At 43.7% G+C, this 21,147-nt stretch overlaps 1 protein-coding gene across 1 annotated transcript in view; it reads right to left on the bottom strand.

Annotated features, from left to right (window-relative positions):
• FBXW12 (F-box and WD repeat domain containing 12) overlaps positions 1 to 20,474 on the bottom strand; it is a 41,068-nt gene extending 20,594 nt beyond the window's left edge. The window contains 16 exon segments of the mRNA XM_086365473.1: positions 4,093 to 4,137; positions 5,365 to 5,391; positions 5,393 to 5,458; positions 5,460 to 5,498; positions 5,530 to 5,666; positions 5,668 to 5,771; positions 10,266 to 10,399; positions 10,401 to 10,484; positions 11,499 to 11,681; positions 17,057 to 17,201; positions 17,854 to 17,880; positions 17,883 to 17,927; positions 17,930 to 17,966; positions 18,061 to 18,143; positions 18,593 to 18,618; positions 19,199 to 20,474. Coding sequence (XP_086221599.1) covers positions 4,093 to 4,137; positions 5,365 to 5,391; positions 5,393 to 5,458; positions 5,460 to 5,498; positions 5,530 to 5,666; positions 5,668 to 5,771; positions 10,266 to 10,399; positions 10,401 to 10,484; positions 11,499 to 11,681; positions 17,057 to 17,201; positions 17,854 to 17,880; positions 17,883 to 17,927; positions 17,930 to 17,966; positions 18,061 to 18,143; positions 18,593 to 18,618; positions 19,199 to 19,440 — 1,424 coding nt within the window. The 5' untranslated portion in view covers positions 19,441 to 20,474.
• Positions 20,475 to 21,147: the final 673 nt, after the last annotated feature.

Below are 21,147 nucleotides of genomic sequence, written 5' to 3' on the forward strand. Positions count from 1 at the left end.
TCTAAGATGCAGAAAGAGGCGTTTCACATGATACCCACGAGAGGAGGCACTTCTAATTGGATAGAATTGAATTCATTTGCAAAACAGAAAGAGACCTCACAGACCTAGAAAACAAACTCAGGATGCCCAGATGGAAAGAATGGGGGGCTGGAGTGGAGAGAACAGCTGTGAAGCTGGTTTTCACACGCGTGCGTGTGTGCGTTCTAAGTTGCTTCGGTCGTGTCTGAGTCTTTGCGAGCCTTTGGACCGTTCATGGAGACACACTAAAATACCTACAATAGGTGAGCAGAATGGACCTGTCATTAGTCCATTAGGGCAACATTCAGCACTCTGACTTTACTTCTAGGAAACCCCATCTCAAAACATATACATGCACAAACTAGATAAAGTTATAGGCACAGATGAATCAAGCTTCTGCACAATGAAAAGACACAGAATAAAGAGAATCCCCTCAATGCAAATAAAAGATTAAAATATAATTTTAAAAAAGCGGGGGGGGGGGAAGAAATGCTTACTATATTCCTTTCAGGCCTGGGGGAACTGGAGTGGAGTCATAAGCATGGAGCCTGTGCAGCCTTGAGTTCTATGGAAAGACAGCCAGGGAGGGTGGTGGAATTTAGAAGACTATGAGAGCAAATGAACCTCATCCTACCCCGGACCTGGAGTGCCTGCCTCCTCCGGGTGGGCACAATCTCCAGACCCATGCAGGCCCTCCAACAGCTAAGTGAAGGCAGGTGCACTCAAAATGTCATGGATCTTCTTGGGTAACAGTCTTCTGGCCTCCTGGTGCTGGGTTTCCCACCTCCAGCCATTTGTCTTAGGGGGACCACAGCTATGGATGTTAGCACCCTCAGGGCACCTGTATATCAGAGGTTAAGAATGACTGGAGGTTGAAGGGTAAGTGGGAGTAAGTCAAAAGACACAAGTCCTTGGGTGTTTGTACTGGCACATCCATCCCACTCTGAAAGAGGACTGTCCCTATGGCTCCGGTTGCCATTGTAACCATAACTGCCAGTTTAGAATTGCTGCCACCTTGGGGTGGCTTTTTGTAAAAACAACATGAAAAGTGGTGCTTCTGGCCACTCACCAGGAGTCACCACTCACCAGGACTGTCGATGATACTTGCCCTGAAGAAATGTCCTGGGGTGGGTATCAGAAATGAATTCAAAACAGAGCCAACCTTGTAGATGCCGATTTCAATACGTAAATTTTAGTGTTCACTGTTTCAAACAAAAGCCTACAAACAGCAACTGCACATGTTAATAAGCAGAGAAACTCAAATGAAAACAACAGCAAAGAATCATCTCCCTTCAGCCAGAATAGCCACCATTAAAAAGGCTATAATCAATAAATGCAGGAGAGAGTGTAGATAAAGGGAACACTCCTCCTGTGTTGCTGGGAATGGAAATTCGTACCAGACAGTATGGAGAACAAGAAGGATAGTTGGTTTATGACCCAGTTATCCCATACCTGAGATTTGTATAGAAATGCAAATCAGGGCTTCCCTTGTGGCTCAAGTTAAGGGGCCACCTGCCAACGCAGGAGACTTGGGTTTGATTCCTGCTCCGGGAGCATCCCACATCTGCACAGTGACTGAGCTGTGTGCCCCATCCATTGGGCTATGCTCTAGAGCCTGGGAGCGACAACTGAGCCCATGAGTCACAACGACTGAAGCCCTAGAGCCCGTGCTTCATAACCCGCGAGGCCACCGCAGTGAGGAGCCCATGCACTGCAACTAGAGAGTAGCCCTCACTCATCGAAACTAGGGAAGAGCCCACCCAGCAAGGAAGACCCAGCCCCGCCAAGAAACGCAAATCAAAACTGCCATGAGGTACTAGTCCGCACTGGTCAGAATGGCCATCACTAAATGGTCTATAAATAACTGCTATAGGGTGTGGAGAAAATGGGACACTCCTACATGTTACTGGGAATGTAAGTTGGCGCAGCCAGTATGTGGGAAATTAGTACGGAAACCTGATGAATATTCATCACAAAACTAAAAACAGACATGCCAAGTGACTTAGCAAGCCTTGGCATATATTCAGACACAACTCTAATTCCAATAGTTATATGCGTCCCTTATGTTATAGCAGTAGTGTTCACAATAGCCAAGACGTGGAAGCAGTGTAAATGTCCATCAAAGAGCAAAATGGTAAAGATGTGGTGCATATACACAATGGAATACTGCTCTCCCATAAAAAAGAAGGAAATAATGCCATTTTCAGCAATGTGGGTGTAAGTAGAGAGTATCATACTAAACGAATTGTCAGAAAGACAAATACTATAAGTTATCACTTATATGTGGAATATTAAATATGAGCCAAATGAACTTACCTTTGAAATAGATACAGGATCAAGGTCATACAGAAGAGACTGGTGGTTGCCAAGCAGGAGGAGATTGGGGGAGGGATGGATTGGGATACTGGGTTTAGGACATTAAAGCAATCATATATAGAACGGATAAACAAAAAGCTCCTACTATATGGCACAGGAATCTATATTCAATATACTATGTAAACTATAATGGAAAAGAATATTTTAAAAAGACTGTATATATATTTGTAATGGAATCACTTTGCTGTACAGCAGAAATTAACACACCATTGTAAATCAACTGTACTTCAATTTAAAAATTGATTAAAAGATTTTATATGAATTGAAAAATATAAAATAATTGCAGAGCAATAAATTTTTACAATTTAGAGTAGGCTAAGATTTCTTGAGAAACCTATGTGCAGGTCAGGAAGCAACAGTTAGAACTGGACAAGGAACAACAGACTGGTTCCAAATAGGAAAGGAGCATGTCAAGGCTGTATATTGTCACCCTGCTTGTTTAACTGATATGCAGAGTACATCATGAGAAACTCTGGGCTGGAAGAAGCAGAAGCTGGAATCAAGATTGCCGGGAGAACTATCAATAACCTCAGCTATGCAGATGACACCACCCTTATGGCAGAAAGTGAAGAGGAGCTAAAAAGCCTCTTGATGAAAGTGAAAGAAGAAAGTGAAAAAGTTGGCTTAAAGCTCAACATTCAGAAAACAAAGATCATGGCATCTGGTCCCATCACTTCATGGCAAATAGATGGGGAAACAGTGTCAGACTTTATTTTTGGGGGCTCCAAAATCACTGCAGATGGTGATTGCAGCCATGAATTAAAAGACACTTACTCCTTGGAAGAAAAGTTATGACCAACCTAGATAACATACTAAAAAGCAGAGACATTACTTTGCCAACAAAGTTCCATCTAGTCAAGGCTATGGTTTTTCTTGTGGTCATGTATGGATGTGAGAGTTGGACTGTGAAGAAAGCTGAGTGCTGAAGAATTGATGCTTTTGAACTGTGGTGTTGGAGAAGACTCTTGAGAGTCCCTTGGACTGCAAGGAGATCCAACCAGTCCATTCTGAAGGAGATCAGCCATGGGATTTCTTTGGAAGGAATGATGGCTAAGGCTGAAACTCCAGTACTTGGGCCACCTCATGAGAAGAGTTGACTCATTGGAAAAGACTCTGATGCTGGGAGGGATTGGGGGCAGGAGGAGAAGGGGACGACAGAGGATGAGATGGCTGGATGGCATCACCAATTCAAAGCACATGAGTTTGGGTGAACTCCGGGAGTTGGTGATGGACAGGGAGGCCTGGCGTGCTGTGATTTATGGGGTTGCAAAGAGTAGGACATGACTGAACGACTGAACTGAACTGAACTGAACTGAAGATTTCTTATGTATGATACAGAGAGCAAAAGATTTGAAAAGGAGACTTCCCGGGTGGTCCAGAGGTTGAGAATCCGCCTGCCAGTGCAGGGGACAGGGGTTTGATCCCTGGTCTGGGCAGATTCCATGTGTTGCAATGAAGCTTGTGTGCCACAACTGCTGAGCCTGTGCTCTAGAGCCCCTGAGCTGCAACTACTAAAACCCGTGCTCTGCAACAAGAGAAACCACTGCGATGAGAAACCCGCTCTGCACAAGGAAGAGCAGCCCCTGCTCACCGTAATTAGAGAAAGCCTGTGCACAGCAGCGGAGACCTAGTGCAGTCAAAATAAAAATAAAATAATAAAAAAGACTTAGTCCTTCATATTTCACACTATAGTTTTACCTCAAAAACACTGGAAATAACTTCTCATCTAAACGGAATTCTCCCCTGTTAAGAAAAATTAAAGTTGCACAATAGTCTATTATGTGACTATACCATAGTAACTTAAACAGTATCTTAGATTTGGGCAGTGAGGTGGTTTCTAATATTTGGGAATTACAACTAATGCTGTAAAAAACAACCAGTCTATTTTTAATCATTGAAGGTACACTGTCAATAAATTCCCTTTGTGGCATAGGTAGTTCAAAGGATCTAAGTGTATACAATTTGTTAGATATTGCCAAAGATAATGGAGAAGGCAATGGCACCCCACTCCAGTACTCTTACCTGGAAAGTCCCATGGACAGAGGAGCCTGGTGGGCTGCAGTCCATGGGGTCGATAGAGTCGGACACGACTGAGTGACTTAACTTTCACTTTTCACTTTCCTGCATTGGAGAAGGAAATTGCAACCCACTCCAATGTTCTTGCCTGGAGAATCCCAGGGATAGGGGAGCCTGGTGGGCTGACGTCTATGGGGTCGCACAGAGTCGGACACGACTGAAGCAACTTAGCAGCAGTAGCCAAAGATAAGTTTGAGAAGGGCAGGCAACAATCTGGAAGAAAATATTTGTAAAGTATGTAAAAGATAAGACCTGTATGCACAGTATGTAAAAATCTCAAGAAAAGCAACTTAGATAAGGGCAAGCAAGCAATTTACAAAAATAAAAGACAGCTCCATGAAGATGGAACCCAAATGACTAATGAACTCAAAAAGCATATATACTTTGCAAGTAAAGAGAGGATACTGAGGATGTAAATCTTTCATATACTGCTTTTGGGAATATAAATTGAGAGCCATTTTGGAAAGACTTTTGAAATCTATTGCAAGGACTGTGGACAAACTCCAAAATCTGGCAATCCTTCTATACACTTATACTTCCCTGGTGGCTCAGTGGTAAAGAATCTGCTTGCCAATGCAGGAGATGTGGGTTTGATCCCTGGGTTTGGAAGATGCCCTGCAGAAGGGAAAAAAAAAAACAAACCGCATTCCAGTATTCTTGCCTGGGAAACTCCCATGGACAGGGGAAACCTGGTGGGCTACAGTCCATGGGGTCACAAAGAGTTGGATACAACTTAAAACAACTATATATAAACAACAACTATATACATATACATATACATATATATATATCCTCAAATAATCTTTTGAAAATGGCTTTTATCCCTTCATTAATTTTCCTATATAGAAATTTTAAATCTTTAGGGAAAGATTAAAGTCACAAAACAGGACTTACCAGCTTGCTGTCTGATCACTCTGTGCATTCCAAGTGACAGCAGCTCTTGAGGTATGGATAACAGCTTCCCTCTCCCCACGTGAACACATGCAGAGTCATCCATGGATGGGGTAAGGACATGAAGAAAATCCTGCACAGGATACCAGGGGGTGAGCATCCCAGAGTCAAAGTCAGAGCAACGACTTGCCGATGATCCTCTTGTGCTCAAATCGTTGCAGCAGGAGGCCGTGGATGGTGAATGGCAACAGGTATGTCCCAGTTTCAGAAATAATCATGTTTCCATCACTGATGCCCATTCCCACCAGGACTCTCCGTATGAATGGACAGATGGAAACTTGCAACCAAATGAGCCGTTTTAGAGAATGATAGAGAATGCACGCATACATTGGCAGGCACGCTTTGGATCACTGAGTCAGAGCACTATTCTTGCAGTGAATGAAAAAACCTGCTCCCATGGGACTTCAGCCCAGTAAGGAAAAGGAAGGGCAGGCCAGCGCCTGACGAATACCTGTCACCGATGGCGCTGATAGGTGCTCCGATACAGGAACACAGGGCTGGATTCTTAGCTCAGGGGAATCCAGGCCCTAAAGCATGATGGGAATCCAAACCTGTCTGCTCAGAGAGCTGGGTGGAATCTGGAGTGTCAAGGTCTGAGTGTGGGTGGGAAATGAATGTCCAGACAGAGTATTTCAGAAAGGAGTGAGTTTATTAAAAACAAAGACCAGACATACCGAGGGCGCTGTAAGCACCCCTGACGGACTAGGGAGAGCCGACCTCTTTCGTGGATTAGTAGCCAATTTTTGAAGTCTTGAGACAAAAAAAAAAAGTCCTGTTGGAAGGGTGGCATTAGGTAATTGTTTAGCTTACTACAGGGTGAGTACTAGGGTGGGTACTAACCCTAGTGGGTGGGTAAAAACTTCCTAGAGAAGGAAATGGCCCACCCACTCCAGTATTCTAGCCTGGAGAATTCCATGGACTGTATAGTTCATGGGTCTCAAAGAGTTGGACACAACTGAGTAACTTTCACTTTCGTGGGGTCAGGGAGTTGGCTGGTTTAGATCAGGGGGCTCATGGCAATAGTTGCTAAGGTGCTTAGTTCCAAAGATGACCTTGGTGTGGGGCTCTTCATCTGTGGCCTTGGTACAAATGCCCTGCATCTGTGGCCTTGGTATAGGGCTCTCCCCTCTTTTTATCTATGGGCCAAGTCTTTGACCCTTCAACACCCTGCATGTGATCAACTGATTACTTATCCTTGTCTTGGGTCATAGGGACCCAGGTCATTGGGCAAAGGGTGAAGACTGCTCCTAGATTCTTCATGCTGGACAGGGATATTGTAGGGTCCTAGCTCCCAATGTCTACTCTCTGTTGGGGTGCATTTACGGAGGGACATGAGCGTCCATGAACGACAAGGCGGCCTAGTCCAGTGTAGTCTGTGTGCCAATGAGCTACTCTCCTTGTAGCATCATCTGGAGATTTATTTTTTGTATTCTAGAAGATACAAACTTAACAAGAAGGTTAAAGATGCATGGCTTGAACATTAATAGAAGTAGAAAAGCTGCCAGGGGGCCTGGAAGAGGGACTAGCCAGAAGAACTAGGAGCAGACATTGGTCCATGATGTGTTTCTCTAGTTATGAGAAGATGCAAGAATTGGAGCTCATGAAAATCTTTATGTGAAAAAAACTATCTGTCTGAAGGCCTGTTCTGCCAGTTTTTCCCAGAGCACAGAGTCCCTCATTTCTGATCTCCACCCTGAACTCCTTTCAGGGTGCGCTTTCAGCAGCTGCAATGGCTCTTGATTTAATTCTTAGTAGAAAGTGAAAGTGTTAGTCACTCAGTCCTGTCGTACTCTTTGTGATCCCATGGACCATAGCCTGCCAGGCTCCTTTGTTCATGGGATTCTCCAGGCAAGAATACTGGAATGGGTAGCCATGCCCTCCTCGAGGGGATCTTCCCAACCCAGGGATTGAACCCGAGTCTCCTCCATAGCAGGCAGATTCTTTACCATCAGAGCCACTAGGGAAGCCCAATCTTTGGAGAAACAGAAGACAAGTGCCAGTTTCCAGTTGGCAGAGCCCCTTCAGGGTCATAATCAGACCATTATTGGGGGCCTTTTATAACTATTTTGTCCCACATTGCTAGGAATGCCCATTCCCAGATATTCAAAGATTTTTCTAATTGGCTACTCAATGTGCCATTACTGAACTATACCTTGCGAGGAGCAGAAGTTCTGCACCATACTGCCTTACTAGTAGTCTCCGGTTCAGGAAAATAGTCCCTCCTGATGCTTCTTCCCATATCTAGAGTTATACTGTTATAACCATTGATCTCATATGGAAGTATATATCATCATTTTATCAAAGACTCAGTCACACATTTAGTAATGTAAGAGACAACAATTTTGTAAAACAGGCAAAATAAATAATATATCTAGCAGTATAAGTAAGTAAGTAATAATTAAAATCAAGAACTTCCATGAGATGTGTTCCAGAATATACCTAGGTTATCTGACTTAGTCTGTTGAATGATTATGCTGCTGCTAAGTTACTTCAGTCGTGTCCAACTCTGTGCGACCCCATAGACGGCAGCCCACCAGGCTCCCCTGACCCTGGGATTCTCCAGGCAAGAATACTGGAGTGGGTTGCCGTTTCCTTCTCCAATGCATGAAAGTGAAAAGTGAAAGTGAAGTCACTCAGTGGTATCCGACTCTTAGCGACCCCATGGACTGCAGCCTACCAGGCTCCTCCATCCATGGGAGTTTCCAGGCAAGAGTACTGGAGTGGGGTGCCATTGCCTTCTCCCGTTGAATGATTATAGCCTGGTGTTAATCTCCTGGCTGTAGATCATGTAGTATCTGATCTTTATCCAAAGATTGATTGTGAAGTTAGGCTTCAGAAACAAGCTTAGAATGTCCCTTTTAATAACTTAATTAAATTTAGTAACAAACAATATAACATAATATCAAAGAACTGTCTCAGAAGTGAGTCTTGGTAAACACAGACCTCAATGAACAAAACTAGAGTTTAATATTTAGTGAAACTTATTTTTTCAACTGTGAGGGCATTAACCCTACAGCCAGGAAAGCTTTAAGCCATCAAATAAAAAATGAGCTTTACCAAAGAGCCAGGAAAAGCCAAGCACCCATCTTGGAATTCCCATAGCTTCTGACTGTTTGATTTACAGTTATTGTTTATCCTTTTCAAATTCCCTGACTTAGGAGTAGGCTGTTGACATGTTTTAAGGACATTAGGATAGCAGAAGTCTGACAACGAGGGGTTAATTTTTGTAGCAGTAGAATGAGCCTTATCTGCATGTGCCATAATCTTCATAGATCTTTCTGAAAGCATGATCTTTGGCGTCATGCTTTCTTTAGCATCAATTCTTCAAAAGCATCAATTCTTCAGCACTCAGCTTTCTTTATAGTCCAAGTCTCACATCCATACATGACCACTGGAAAAACCATAGCTTTGACTAGATGGACCTTTGTTGGCAAAGTGATGTCTCTGCTTTTTAATATGCTGTCTAGGTTGGTCATAACTTTTCTTCCAAGGAGCAAGCGTCTTAATTTCATGGCTGCAGTCACCATCTGCAGTGATTTTGGAGCCCCCCAAAATAAAGTCTATCACTGTTTCCCCATCTATTTGCCATGAAGAGATGGAACCAGATGTTATGATCTTAGTTTTCTGAATGTTGAGTTTTAACTTTTTCACTGTCCTCTTTCACTTTTATCAAGAGGCTCTTTAGTTCTTCACTTTCTGCTATAAGAGTGGTGTTATCTGCATATCTGAGGTTATTGATCTTTCTCCCAGCAATCTTGATTCCAGCTTGTGCTTCATCCAGCCCAGCATTTAGAATGATGTATTCTGCATATAAGTTAAATAAGCAGGGTGACAATATACAGCCTTGATGCACTCCTTTCCTGATTTGGAACCAGTTTGTTGTTCCATGTCCAGTTCTAACTGTTGCTTCTTGACCTGCATACAGATTTCTCAGGAGGAGAAGGGGACGACAGAGGATGAGATGGTTGGATGGCATCACTGACTTGATGGACATGAGTTTGAGTAAGCTCTGGGAGTTGGTGATGGACAGGGAAGTCTGGCATGCTGCCGTCCATGGGGTTGCAAAGAGCTGGACACGACTGAGTGACTGAACTGAACCGAACTTTACTGAAGTAACAAGATTTTAAAAACAAATATAAATCACTTAAAAGCAAATAAATTCACATATTTTGCTATCAAAAGTTAACACTCCTAGAAAACTTTTTCTCTTAACAGAGAGAGAAAACCAAATTCCAGTCTGGTACCAGCTTGTAGTTACTGTGAAACACTAATTTTTCACTTAGCTACAGTCACAATAAAAAATTTCAAAGGCAGTTCAATGTCTTTAGAAAACTTGACTATGCACCCTACTTTTCTTAAGCAACCATGAAGTGTCCTTTATATCAGCCCTCTGTAGACTGGTAAATGTTAATCACCCAAAGCTCTTATTTGCATTTTTTTCTTAAAAGTTTCTTCACAGTGAGTTACTTTCCTTGCTGACAAATTTGCAACAGATATAGTAAGACCTTCCTGCTGGAAGGGTGGCATTTGGTGATTGGTTAGGGTTACTATAGGGTAAGTAGTAGGGTGGGTATTTTATCTAATATGGGGTCAGGGTCAGGCCAGTTTAGATCTAGGGGGCTCATGGCAAAGGATGCCATGGGGCTCAGTCAGTTCCAGAGATGACCCTGGTGTGGGGCTCTCCATCCGTGGCCTTGGTACAAGGCACTGCACCTGTGACCTTGGGATAGGGCTCCAGAAAGAGGTCAGAAGCATGGGCCTTAGGGTCAAGTTGGCAGGGGTCAGCCACCAGGTGAAGAAATCTTTGGCACCCTTAACACAGATAGACCTATTGACACACATTTATAGATAAAAAAAGAAGGCACGTGTGTATCGGGGGAGAAAACCAGCACCTCTCATGTGGCACAGCCTACCTGGGACGACTATCCAGCCCCCAGTCATATCAGATGTCAGATCAAAAGTAGCAAATTCCGTCTTTCTGAAACATCAGTGTTACCCTGTGTGTCCTCCTTGGGATCCAGCAGGCTCTGCAGCATGATGAAAACGAGAGGGAGACAGGGGAGCTTTATCTTCTGACTTCTCAGTAAGCACTCCATGAAAAATAGCTATGGAGAATTGACTGCCCATGTTGTCAGATGAAGGGGGCAGTCGTAGCATCTCAGGAGTGACTCTAGAACAGCCTCCTTCAAAAGCCTGTTTGTAGCAGAGCTTTATTCTGAATCTCAGGAAGCACTGAGTGGTCAATTCTTGTCACTTGGTAACAGCTTGCCAGCCCTGCCTGTCATGGACAGACATAGAGCAGTGTCCCTGAAGCATCTCTTCTTGCCAAGGTGGACCCCTGATCACGAGGCTGGCTGAACAGAAGGGAAGATCTTGGAGAACGAGTCAAGTTCTATTTTGGTTTTGCTGCCTTCTCTCTTAGCTCCTTATTCTTTGGCACCCAGTCCACATTAGCCATGCTAAAAATGGCCTGCTTACAGGCTAGAGACTTTCTCAGAGTGACATTCGGAGCTGATGCATTTTTGTTCACTTCTGGACTTCTTTGTGGGCTTCCCTGATGGCTCAGATGGTAAAGAATCTGCTTGCAATGCAGGAGACCAGGGTTCAGGCCCTGGGTCAGGAAGATCCCCTGGAGAAGGAAAATAGCAACCCTCACCAGTATTCTTGCCTGGAGAATTCCATGGACAGAGCTGGCAGGCTACAATCCATGAAGTCTCAAAGAGTTGGACACGACTGAGCAACTTTCACTACCTTTGTAGTTTCCAGCCAAAGGAAATAAAGTAAGGAAAGCAAAAGTGAAGAAGGTTCCTGAAGATCCTTATGTCTTGATCTTTTACCCTCCTCCATCTCTCTGGCTAATTAAGGCTTCATGAACAAATTTTTATTAAGAAATATTTGTCTTTGCAACTGGATATTATTGCTTTGGAGAACGTTGTTTCTTGGCTATAGGAATGGATTCAAAATGTGATACAGCCTTGGAGAGGTGGGAGCAGTATGTCCGGTCCCTACTAAGTTCTGTGGAAGTTTCACTAAGTTTTTCTAATACTGCTTAACCTCACCTTCCTAAAGCTTGACACTCTCCTCCTGAAGTTATCAGAGTAGCACCTGTCTTTGGCAAGATATATTCATGTGTCTCAGATGCAGAGATCCATTTCTTGCCAGGAGAGCTGTGTAGCAAACCAACACTGCACTGAAATGCATTCACTTCAGAAACGTCCCTTAACTCAGGCCCTGTCAACGTGTAGATGTCACCTTCACAACTGCCAAAGCAAAGACGAAAGCAGAGCATCACCATCACGCCCATGGAAAGAGACACGAAATCCTCAAGGACAGGAAACAGTACTGTCAGCTGCAAGATATGCCACCATTTCTTTAATCACGTAATGGAGGTTAAAACCTCTGACCAGGACTTCCCTGCTGGTCCAGTGGTTAAGAATCTGCCTGCCAACGCAGGGGCACAGGTTCAATCCCTGGTCCCAGAAGATTGCACACGCAGTGCAACTAAGTCCATGCACTGAAACTATGGAGCCCGCGTGCCTGGAGCACATGCTCTGCAAGAAGAGAAGCCACCGCAATGAGAAGCCTGAGCACTGCAACTAGAGAAGCTTGCATGCAGCAGCGAAGATGCAGCATAGCCAAAATAAACAAATAAAATATTTAGAAAGCAAAAAATAAAGTAAAACCTCTGATTAGTCTACTTCACAGAGACTGGGGGATAATCCCAAGAAATAACACTTTGTAAGCACCAAAGTACTTTCTCAAAGATAATTACTCATTAGTACATCAACACTATTCTGTTCTCTCAATGTCTCCCCAAAACCATATCTCCTTGTCCCCACATAGTCCTTGTCCAAGCTCATGTACTATATAACACTGCATACTTGAAAGAAGAGACATAGGTATGAAATAATTCAGAAAAATATTTTTTAGAAGAATGGCTGGCGGCTTCCCTGGTGGATCAGTGGTAAAGACTCTGCTTGCCGATGCAGGAGACATGGGTTCGATCCCTGGTCTGGGAAGATCCCACATGCTGCAGAGTAACTAAGCCCATGTGCCACCATTACTGAGCCTGTGCTCTAGAGCCAGGAGCTGCAACTACCAAAGCCCATGTGCCCCCTAGAGTCTGTGCTCAGCAACAAGAGAAACCACCACATCGCAACTAGTCAGCAGCCCTACTTCCCACAACTAGAGGATAGCCCGTGAAGCAAGAACACCCAGCACAGCCAAAAAGAATCATAAACAAACACCTTACATAAACAAGAATGCCTGGGGCAATGTACTTGAAGTAGGTCAAAGCCCAAGATGGTGAAGAGGTTTGTGTGGCCGACATTTACTGGTATATTGTGACTCTCAGCATATGTGATAGGAATGACTCCAAGAAGACAGGGGATTGGCATGAAGTAGGAAGTCAAGAGATACTGGAGTAACAGGCATGCTTGGCCTTGGAGTACAAAACGAAGTAGGGCAAAGGCTAACAGAGTTTTGCCAAGAGAGCGCACTGGTCATAGAAAACACCCTCTTCCAACAACACAAGAGACGATTATACACATGGACATCCCCAGATAGTCAATACTGAAATCAGATTGATTATACTGTCTGCTGCCAAAGGTGGAGAAGCTCTATACAGTTAGTAAAAACAAGACCTGAAGCTGACTGTGGCTCAGATAATGAACTCCTTATTGCAAAATTCAGACTGAAATTGAAAAAAGTAGGGAAAACTACTAGGCTATTCAGGTATAACCTAAATCAAATCCTGTATCGTTATACGGTGGAGGTGATGAATTGATTCAAGGGATTAAGTTTGGTAGACAGAGTGTCTGAAGAACTATAGACAGAGGTTCATAACATTGTACAGGAGGTGGTGACCAAAACCATCCCAAAGAAAAAGAAATGCAAGAAGGTAAAGTGGTTGTCTGAGGAGTCTTTACGAATAGCTGAGAAAAGGAGAGAAGTGAAGGCAAAGGAGAAAGGGAAAGATATACCCAAATGAATGCAGAGTTCCAGAGAATAGCAAGGAGAGGTAAGAAGGTCTTCTTAAATGAACAATGCAAAGAAATAGAGGAAAACATTAGAATGGGAAAGACGAGAGATCTCTTCAAGAAAATAAGAGATATCAAATGAACACTTCATGAAAAGATGGGCACAATAAAGGACAGAAAGAGCAAGGGCATACCAGAAGCTAAAACATTAAGATGAGATGGCAACAATACACAGAAGAACTGTACAAAAGAGATCTTAATTACCCAGATAACCACGATGGTGTGATCACTCACCTAGAGCCAGACATTCTGGAGTGTGAAGTCAAGTGGGCCTTAAGAAGCATTACTGCAAACAAAGTTAGTGGAAGTGAAGGAATTCCAGCTGAGCTATTTCAAATCCTAAAAGATGATGCTGTTAAGGTGCTGCACTCAACATACCAGAAAATTTGGAAAACTCAGCAGTGGTCACAGGACTGGAAAAAGTCAGTTTTCATTCCAGTTCCAAAGAACGGGGATGCTAAAGAATGCTCAAACTACTGCACAATTGCCCTTATCTCACATGCTAGCAAGGTAATGCTCAAAATCCTTCAAGCCAGGTTTCAACAATACGTGAACTGAGAACTTCCAGATGTACAAGCTGGATTTAGAAAAAGCAGAGAAACCAGTGGTCAAATTGCCAACATCTGTTGGATCATAGAAAAAGCAAGGAAATTCCATAAAAACATCTACTTCTGCTTCATTGACTACACAAAAGCCTTTGACTATGTGGATCAGAACAAATTGTGGAAAATTCTTCAAGAGATGGAAATACCAGGCCACCTTATCTGTCACCTGAGAAGCCTGTATGCAGGTCAAGAAGCAACAGTTAGAACTGGACATGGAACAACACACAGGTTCAAAATTGGGAAATGAGTATGTCAAGGCTGTATATTGTCATCCTGCTTATTTAACTTATATTCAGAGTACATCATGTGAAACGTCAGGGGGGATGACTTACAAGCTGGAATCAAGGTTGCTGGGAGAAATATCAATAACCTTCGACATGCAGATAACACCACTGTAATGGCAGAAAGTGAAGAGGAACTAAGCTTTTTGTGAGGGTGGAAGAGGAGAGTGAAGAAGCTGGCTTAAAACTCAACATTGAAAAAGTGAAGATCACGGCATCCAGTCCCATCACTTCATGGCAAACAGATGGGGGAAAAGTGGAAACAGTGACAGATTTTATTTTCTTGGGCTCCCAAATCACCACAGATGGTGACTGCAGCCATGAAATTAGAAGACACATGCTTCTTGGAAGAAAAGGTGGTTGAACAGTTCTGAGGTACTGCCTTAAATCATTCCATGGTCTAACAGAGAATTCTACAGCCACCTCTTTTGCCTTCAACATTATAGTATCGTTTACTGACCTTACCTTGGATTGACCTTTTTTTGAGCCCATCTCTTAGATTTTAGCATCATTTGGTCCCCAAAATTCTTCCATATTTTAGGTTTTGTTATGGAAGCAGCCCATTCTCAGGTATTAACTGTATTTGTTACCTATTGCCGCATAAGAAATCACAAAACAGCATAAAGCAACAATCACTTAACTCATACAGCTTTTATTGGTCAAAACTTTAAAGAGTGGATTACCTAGGCGGCTATGGTTTAGGATGTCTCGTTAGGTTGCAATAAGATGTTGGCTGATGATATAATGATCTCAAGTTTATCTGGGGTTGAGGATCGGCTTCTAAGATGGCTCATTCATATGACTGCAAGTTGGTGTTCACTATTGGCAGGAGACTGGCATTCTCTGACATGTGGACCTGTCCACTGGGCTTCTTGAGTGTCCTCAGGGATGTGGTGACTAACTTCCTCTAGAAAAAGTTATTCAAGAGAGTACCCTTCTAGTTTCTTCTCTCCCCAGCTTTACTGAGATGTAATTGACATACAGCACTGTATGAGCACAATAGTAGACTTTTACTTCATCATTTCCCTGCTAACGCTTATTTTCATAAAAGAGTATTTATCGTAGTTCAGAAGACCCTGTGTTTAAAGATCATTGTCTAAATTTTTAAGGGGAAGAGAGAGAAATACAAACAGGGAAAGCAAATAAAATACAACACTTTGGGAACTACTTTGCATTCTTCCAGCTTCATATTCAGTGCTTCTCGCACCACATCTGCTCCTCCAGATCTAAGACCTTTGTGGCCCTTGGAAGTGAGCTGAGTTAGAGGCAACTTTCTGAAAAAGCCAAGACAACAAATGCCAGTAGCTGACAGAGAAGCAGTAGAATAGATAACAGAGATGCTCGATGACTAAAGATTGCTTATTTTACAAAGTCATTTCATGCTACCAATAGAAATGTCTTGTATAAGCTTATATATAGAAATATACATTAAAAAGTGAATTCTCAGGTGGAGAGAAGGGAACTCTCCTACACTGTTGGTGGGAGCGTAAATTGGTACAGCCACTATGGGGAACAGTATGGAGGTCTCTTAAAAAACTAAAAATATGACCATGCAATCCCACTCCTGGGCATATATCCAGAGAAAAACATGGTCCAAAAGGATGCATGCACCCCAGTGTTCTTTGAAGCACTGTTTATAATAGCCCAAGACATAGAAGCAACCTAAATGTTCATCAATAGAGGAATTAAAAAGGAGGATGTGGCACATAAATATGATGGAATACTATTCAGCCATTAAAAAAGAATGAAATAATGCCATTTGCAGCAACATGGATGGAACTAGAGACTGCCATACTGAGTGAAGTAAGTCAGACAGAGAAGGAGAAATATCATATGGCATCCCTTATATGCAGAATATAAAAAGAAATGATACAAAGGAACTTATTCACAAAAGAGAAATAGGCTCACAGACTTAGAGATGAACTTCTGGTTGCTGGGGAAAGGATGAAGGGAAGTGAAAGTTAGTGAGTTTGAGATCAACATGTACATACTGCTATATTTAAAATAGACAACTGGGCTTCCCTGGTGGCTCAGGGGTAAAGAATCCACCTGTCAATGCAGGAGACACGGGTTCAATCCCTGATCCAGGAAGATCCCACATGCTGTGGAGCAACGAAGCCCGTGTACCACAACTATTGAGTCTCTGCTATAGCCTGGGAGCCCCAACTACTGAGCCCACGTGCTGCAGTTTCTGAAGCCTGCACCTTAGAGCCTGTGCTCTGCAACAAGAAAAGCCGCACAATGGGAAAGCCCATGTACAACTGGAGAGCGGCCCCCACTCACCGCAACTAGAAAAAAATCCACACAGCAACAAAGACCCAGCATAGCCGAAAATAAATAAATACAATTATTAAAAAAAATAAAATAGATAACCAGTAAGGACCTACTGTACAGCACAGGGAACTCTGTTCAATATTACCTGGCAGCCTGGATGGGAGGGGAGTTTGGGGGAGAATGGATACGTGTATATGTATGGCTGAGTCCCTTTGCTGTCTACTTGAAACTATCACAGCATTGTTAATCGGTTATACTCTAACATAAAATAAAGGTTTTCCAAATTGAATTCAGCTTCTAGAGTCTAAATGAAAAGGTCACAGGCTACCAGTTAGAACACGTGATTTGAAACCTTGGTTCTGTTACCAAATCTGAGCATCATTTTCCTCCCAGCACTTGTTTCTTGTGATGTAACAGGATGGACACTGACAAGCATTAACTGTGCAGCTCACTGGCCAGATTCGCCTTGTGCACATCCCAGGCATAAAGCTTGCGTTCTGAGGACACTGTACAAATGACAACCTTCTCCTCTCCACCCGTGTGGTCACTTCCTGAAACATAGGCCACAGGTCCTAAGCTTCCTTGAAAAAAACAGCCACAGACAATACTCAGTCACCACATGGTTGAGGGATGATGATCCAGCTGAATAAAGAAAATTCTAGTAAGAGAATGTTCAGTTTTCCTCCACTGTCTTTGGCGGGTTTGGTTAATATTAATACTCAACAGAGAAGAGGATAGAAATTGGGCTTCAGAGTCATGCAAACATGGGTTTCCATGGCAGACTGGCTGTTTGGGAGATACCGGTCAACTTGCTTTTAAAAAAAAAAAATTTTTTTTTAACCTCAGTGCACACAGATATAAAATGGGGATAAAAAAATCTTTCGATCAGAGAACTATTCTGAGTTTTAAAAGAGGTACCAGGAATAAAGTAAGCTGTAGAACCTCTGTTACTTAAATGTTCCCTTTTGATTCAGAATTTTTATTCTAGGAGGTCTGAGAGGCTTTGAAAAAAGGGGATAACAGGGTCTGAGTTTATGTTGTGAAAAACCACAAGTTCCTCCAGGCAACTTGGATCACAGAGGACAAGGGAGGAAGCAGGGAGACCTGTGATACCCAGGACAGCAACCCATCCCATTAACTTTTAATTCCTTTTGTCTTTACTGCATGAGAACACGGAAAATACAAAGAGTAGATTTCTTACATCGGGTTCCTCTAGGGTACTCTCTGCTACACCGAGGTTCCCAGTTGCTTCTTTGTAGAAAAGTTCCCAGGCTGTGTAAGTGCCATCCAATGCTCCCGCTTTGTTGTTCAAGAGAGTACGGCTTCCATGCCTGTGTGCCCAGGGCCTGATGGAAGAAGATGCAGAAGTTCCATTTTCTTAGACATAGGCTTCTGGAAAGGGTCACCACCGTTAGTGCACCTCCTCAGCACCAGCGGTACCCTTCCTTCACACGTGCCTCTCGTAACAGCCCCTGTGGAGTCCTCCCCAAGGTCACAGGGTGGGAGGCCTTGCACCAAGGCCACTGAAGCAGAGACCAGAACCAAGGTCGCCTCTGCAGCTGACTGAGCCCCTTTGTAATCGGTGCCAAAAGCCCCCTAATACCAGCAGTAGGCTTCCTGACCCCAGAATAGGCAAAGACGTCTACCCCGGTAACACCAACATTCCAGCGGAATTTTCTTCATCTTGAGGCTATAAACATTGACTACTAACCCACCAAAAGCATCGACTTTCCCTGGTCTGACAGGAGGTCGACCCGCTGTGCTCACAGTGCCCACACTGTCTCTGCTCTTTGCTCTTAATAAACACACTCCCTTCTGAAATGTTCTGTCTGGAAATTCTCAGTCCAACCCTCGCTTGGACTGCCAAGGCAAGTTGCACACGGGCCTAAGCTGCAACCTGACATTCTCCTCACCCTTGAGACACACCTGCCTTCCCGCCTCACCCCACCCTGCTCTCAGCTCCACAGCTGACCACACTCAGCAACCTTGTTCCAGTACAAAGGGAGAGAAAGCAAAAGATAAGCAGGCAGTCAGTACCTGAACACCGGCTCCTCCTCTGCTATCATTTGTTCTGGAAGCAAGGCCCATGTGGTTAACCCCAGCTCTCAAAGCCCGCCTGTGTCTGGGGAAAGGAGACAGGATAACAGCAGGGGCCACCACGGCTAATATGCGCCCTTGGGATTCCCATCAGAGTTCAGGGGGAGAAATGTGGGTTTCCTGGAGCTTGAAGTGGGAGCCCCCAGGACCATTTAGTCAGCACAACTCCCCTGGATCCGTTTGTCATTTTCATTTAGCAACATGGAGGTCCTAAGAGTGAAGGACGCTAAACCCAAAGCACTCAATACCTCGCTCTGCTACTCTGCAAACAGGTGCTCAAAGGGACACAGGCATATCAGACCTGAACAGTCAGGTACGAATAAGGTGAATTTAAGGAACAAAGAAAGGCTGTGTGGTGTCATGCTGGAGTAGCCAAGATTCAAGGCTGAGGGAGAGGTGAAAGGGGTCTTCCATAGGAATGCCAAGGTGGAAAGGTGTCAGGAGGGGCCGGTCCATTCAGACGGGGCGACGAGCATTTACCTTGATCACTTCAGAGACCTGCAGCAAGCTGATCGTGTCCAGGAATGAGACAACTCTCAACCTCCGCATGGCTGGCAACAGGCCCACCACCTTACACAGCCTGAGGCCACGCCAAGCCTCCAACCCACCCTCTCCAGCTTGCTTTGAATTTAAAGCCTTGGCCCAAGTCTGCAGCCCACGTGATTCTGATAAAAAAACAGGCTGCAGGGGTGTAAATTCAGAGCCTGCCCTGTGCTTCGGCATCTCTCCTGGGGCCTGATCCACAAAGCTGAGGACCTTCCTTCCCACACTGGCCTGTTAGTGTTCATTGTTTCAGTGTGTTCAACGATGCTTTTTTTTTTTTTACACCATGAGCTGAAAGTGCAGGACCTAGGGCTGCTCTAGGTGGTGATGAACTTGTCAGGACTCTCTTGGAAATTTCAATTAACACACTCACATTCGTCAAATTCAGTCTCTATGTTTATGCATGCATGCATGCTCAGTCGCTCAGCTGTAACCAACTCTTTGGGAGCCCACCAGGCTCCTCTGTCCATGGGATTTCCCAGGCAAGAAGACTGGAGTGGATTGCCATTTCCTCCTCCAAGGGATCTTCCCAACCCAGGGACTGAACCTGAGTCAACTGAGTCTCCTGCGTTGGCAGGTAGATTCTTTACCACTGAGCCACCCGGGAAGCCCAGTCTTCATGTGACACTCTAAATTCCAAATCACCAGGCTAGGGGATCTGCTTGCCACATTTATATATCTACTTTGGGACACTGACTCTGGCCAACAGGGCCTATTCCCCCAGCACCAATGCAGCCCCCTGGTTTCCATCTTTGTGTGTTAACTTTTTAGCAGAAGGAGAAAGTACAGGCCAAACAGACTCCACCGTAGAGGAGGCCCATGCAAAGTGTGAAGGCCTCGTCTAAGAAGGCTCTCATAGTGAGTGTCTTTCCCTGACCAGACACTGTCTCCCAAGAACTTGACACCTGATTACAGTATTTTCTACCAGAGTTCCTCTGTGAGACTCAATAGTGATGATCCTTTCCCTAAACTGACCTTGATCCACAGTAGTGGTTCTCAGAAGTACCATTTTTTCCTACATTATCTCCTCCATTCTCCAAAACCAGATAGAACATTTCAGGGACAATTAGGTGTCTCTTCTTTAGAGTCTGGAGTGAAAACTTTTCGTATTGACAGGCTCATGAAATACAAACCTGCGAACTCCCTGGCGGTCTAGTGGTTAAGACTTTGCCTTCCAATGCAGGGGGTGGTCCAAGAGCCAAGGTCCCGCATGCCACATGCCTCATAGCCAAAAAAAAAAAAGAAAAACCAACGTAAGCAACAGGAGTCATATTGTGGCAAATTCAAGAAGACTTTTAAAATGATCCACATCAGAAAAATCTTTATTTTTTTTAAAATTATTTTCTATTTTATTTTTTAACTTTACAATATTGTATTGGTTTTGCCATATATCAACATGAATCCGCCACAGGTATACAGGTGTTCCCCATCCTGATCCCTCCTCCCTCCCTGTTACAAACCTGACAACTACAGGAAGACCTCATTTTTCATTCCACTGAATTAGGTTTATAGGAAAGCGGCATGAAGAGAATGTGGTTTAAAAAGAAACTGTCATAAAGGGGGAAAAATCCTGGCTTAAAGTGAGATAAAAAGAGTCTTATGGTATCTTTTGTATCAGTAATTCTAGTCTTTTGTAAGTCTTTCGGTTTCCCTGAATTATGCCATTTTACTAATTAGAAAATGAAAATCTCTGGTTTTTGGTTTATCTAATTCAAGTGAATGAACAAGAACTTGACTAATCGCTACCTTTAATATGAACAAAAGTTCATGTTAGAATTTGTTAGTCTCATATATCGGAGAAGGCAATGGCACCCCACTCCAGTACTCTTGCCTGGAGAATCCCATGGATGGAGGAGTCTGGTAGGCTGTGGTCCATGGGGTCGCTAA

This window comes from Bos grunniens, chromosome 22, assembly GCF_055505025.1.
Source record: "Bos grunniens cultivar Pamir isolate PY7600 chromosome 22, Bosgru_T2T1.0, whole genome shotgun sequence".
Taxonomy (NCBI): domain Eukaryota; kingdom Metazoa; phylum Chordata; class Mammalia; order Artiodactyla; family Bovidae; genus Bos; species Bos grunniens.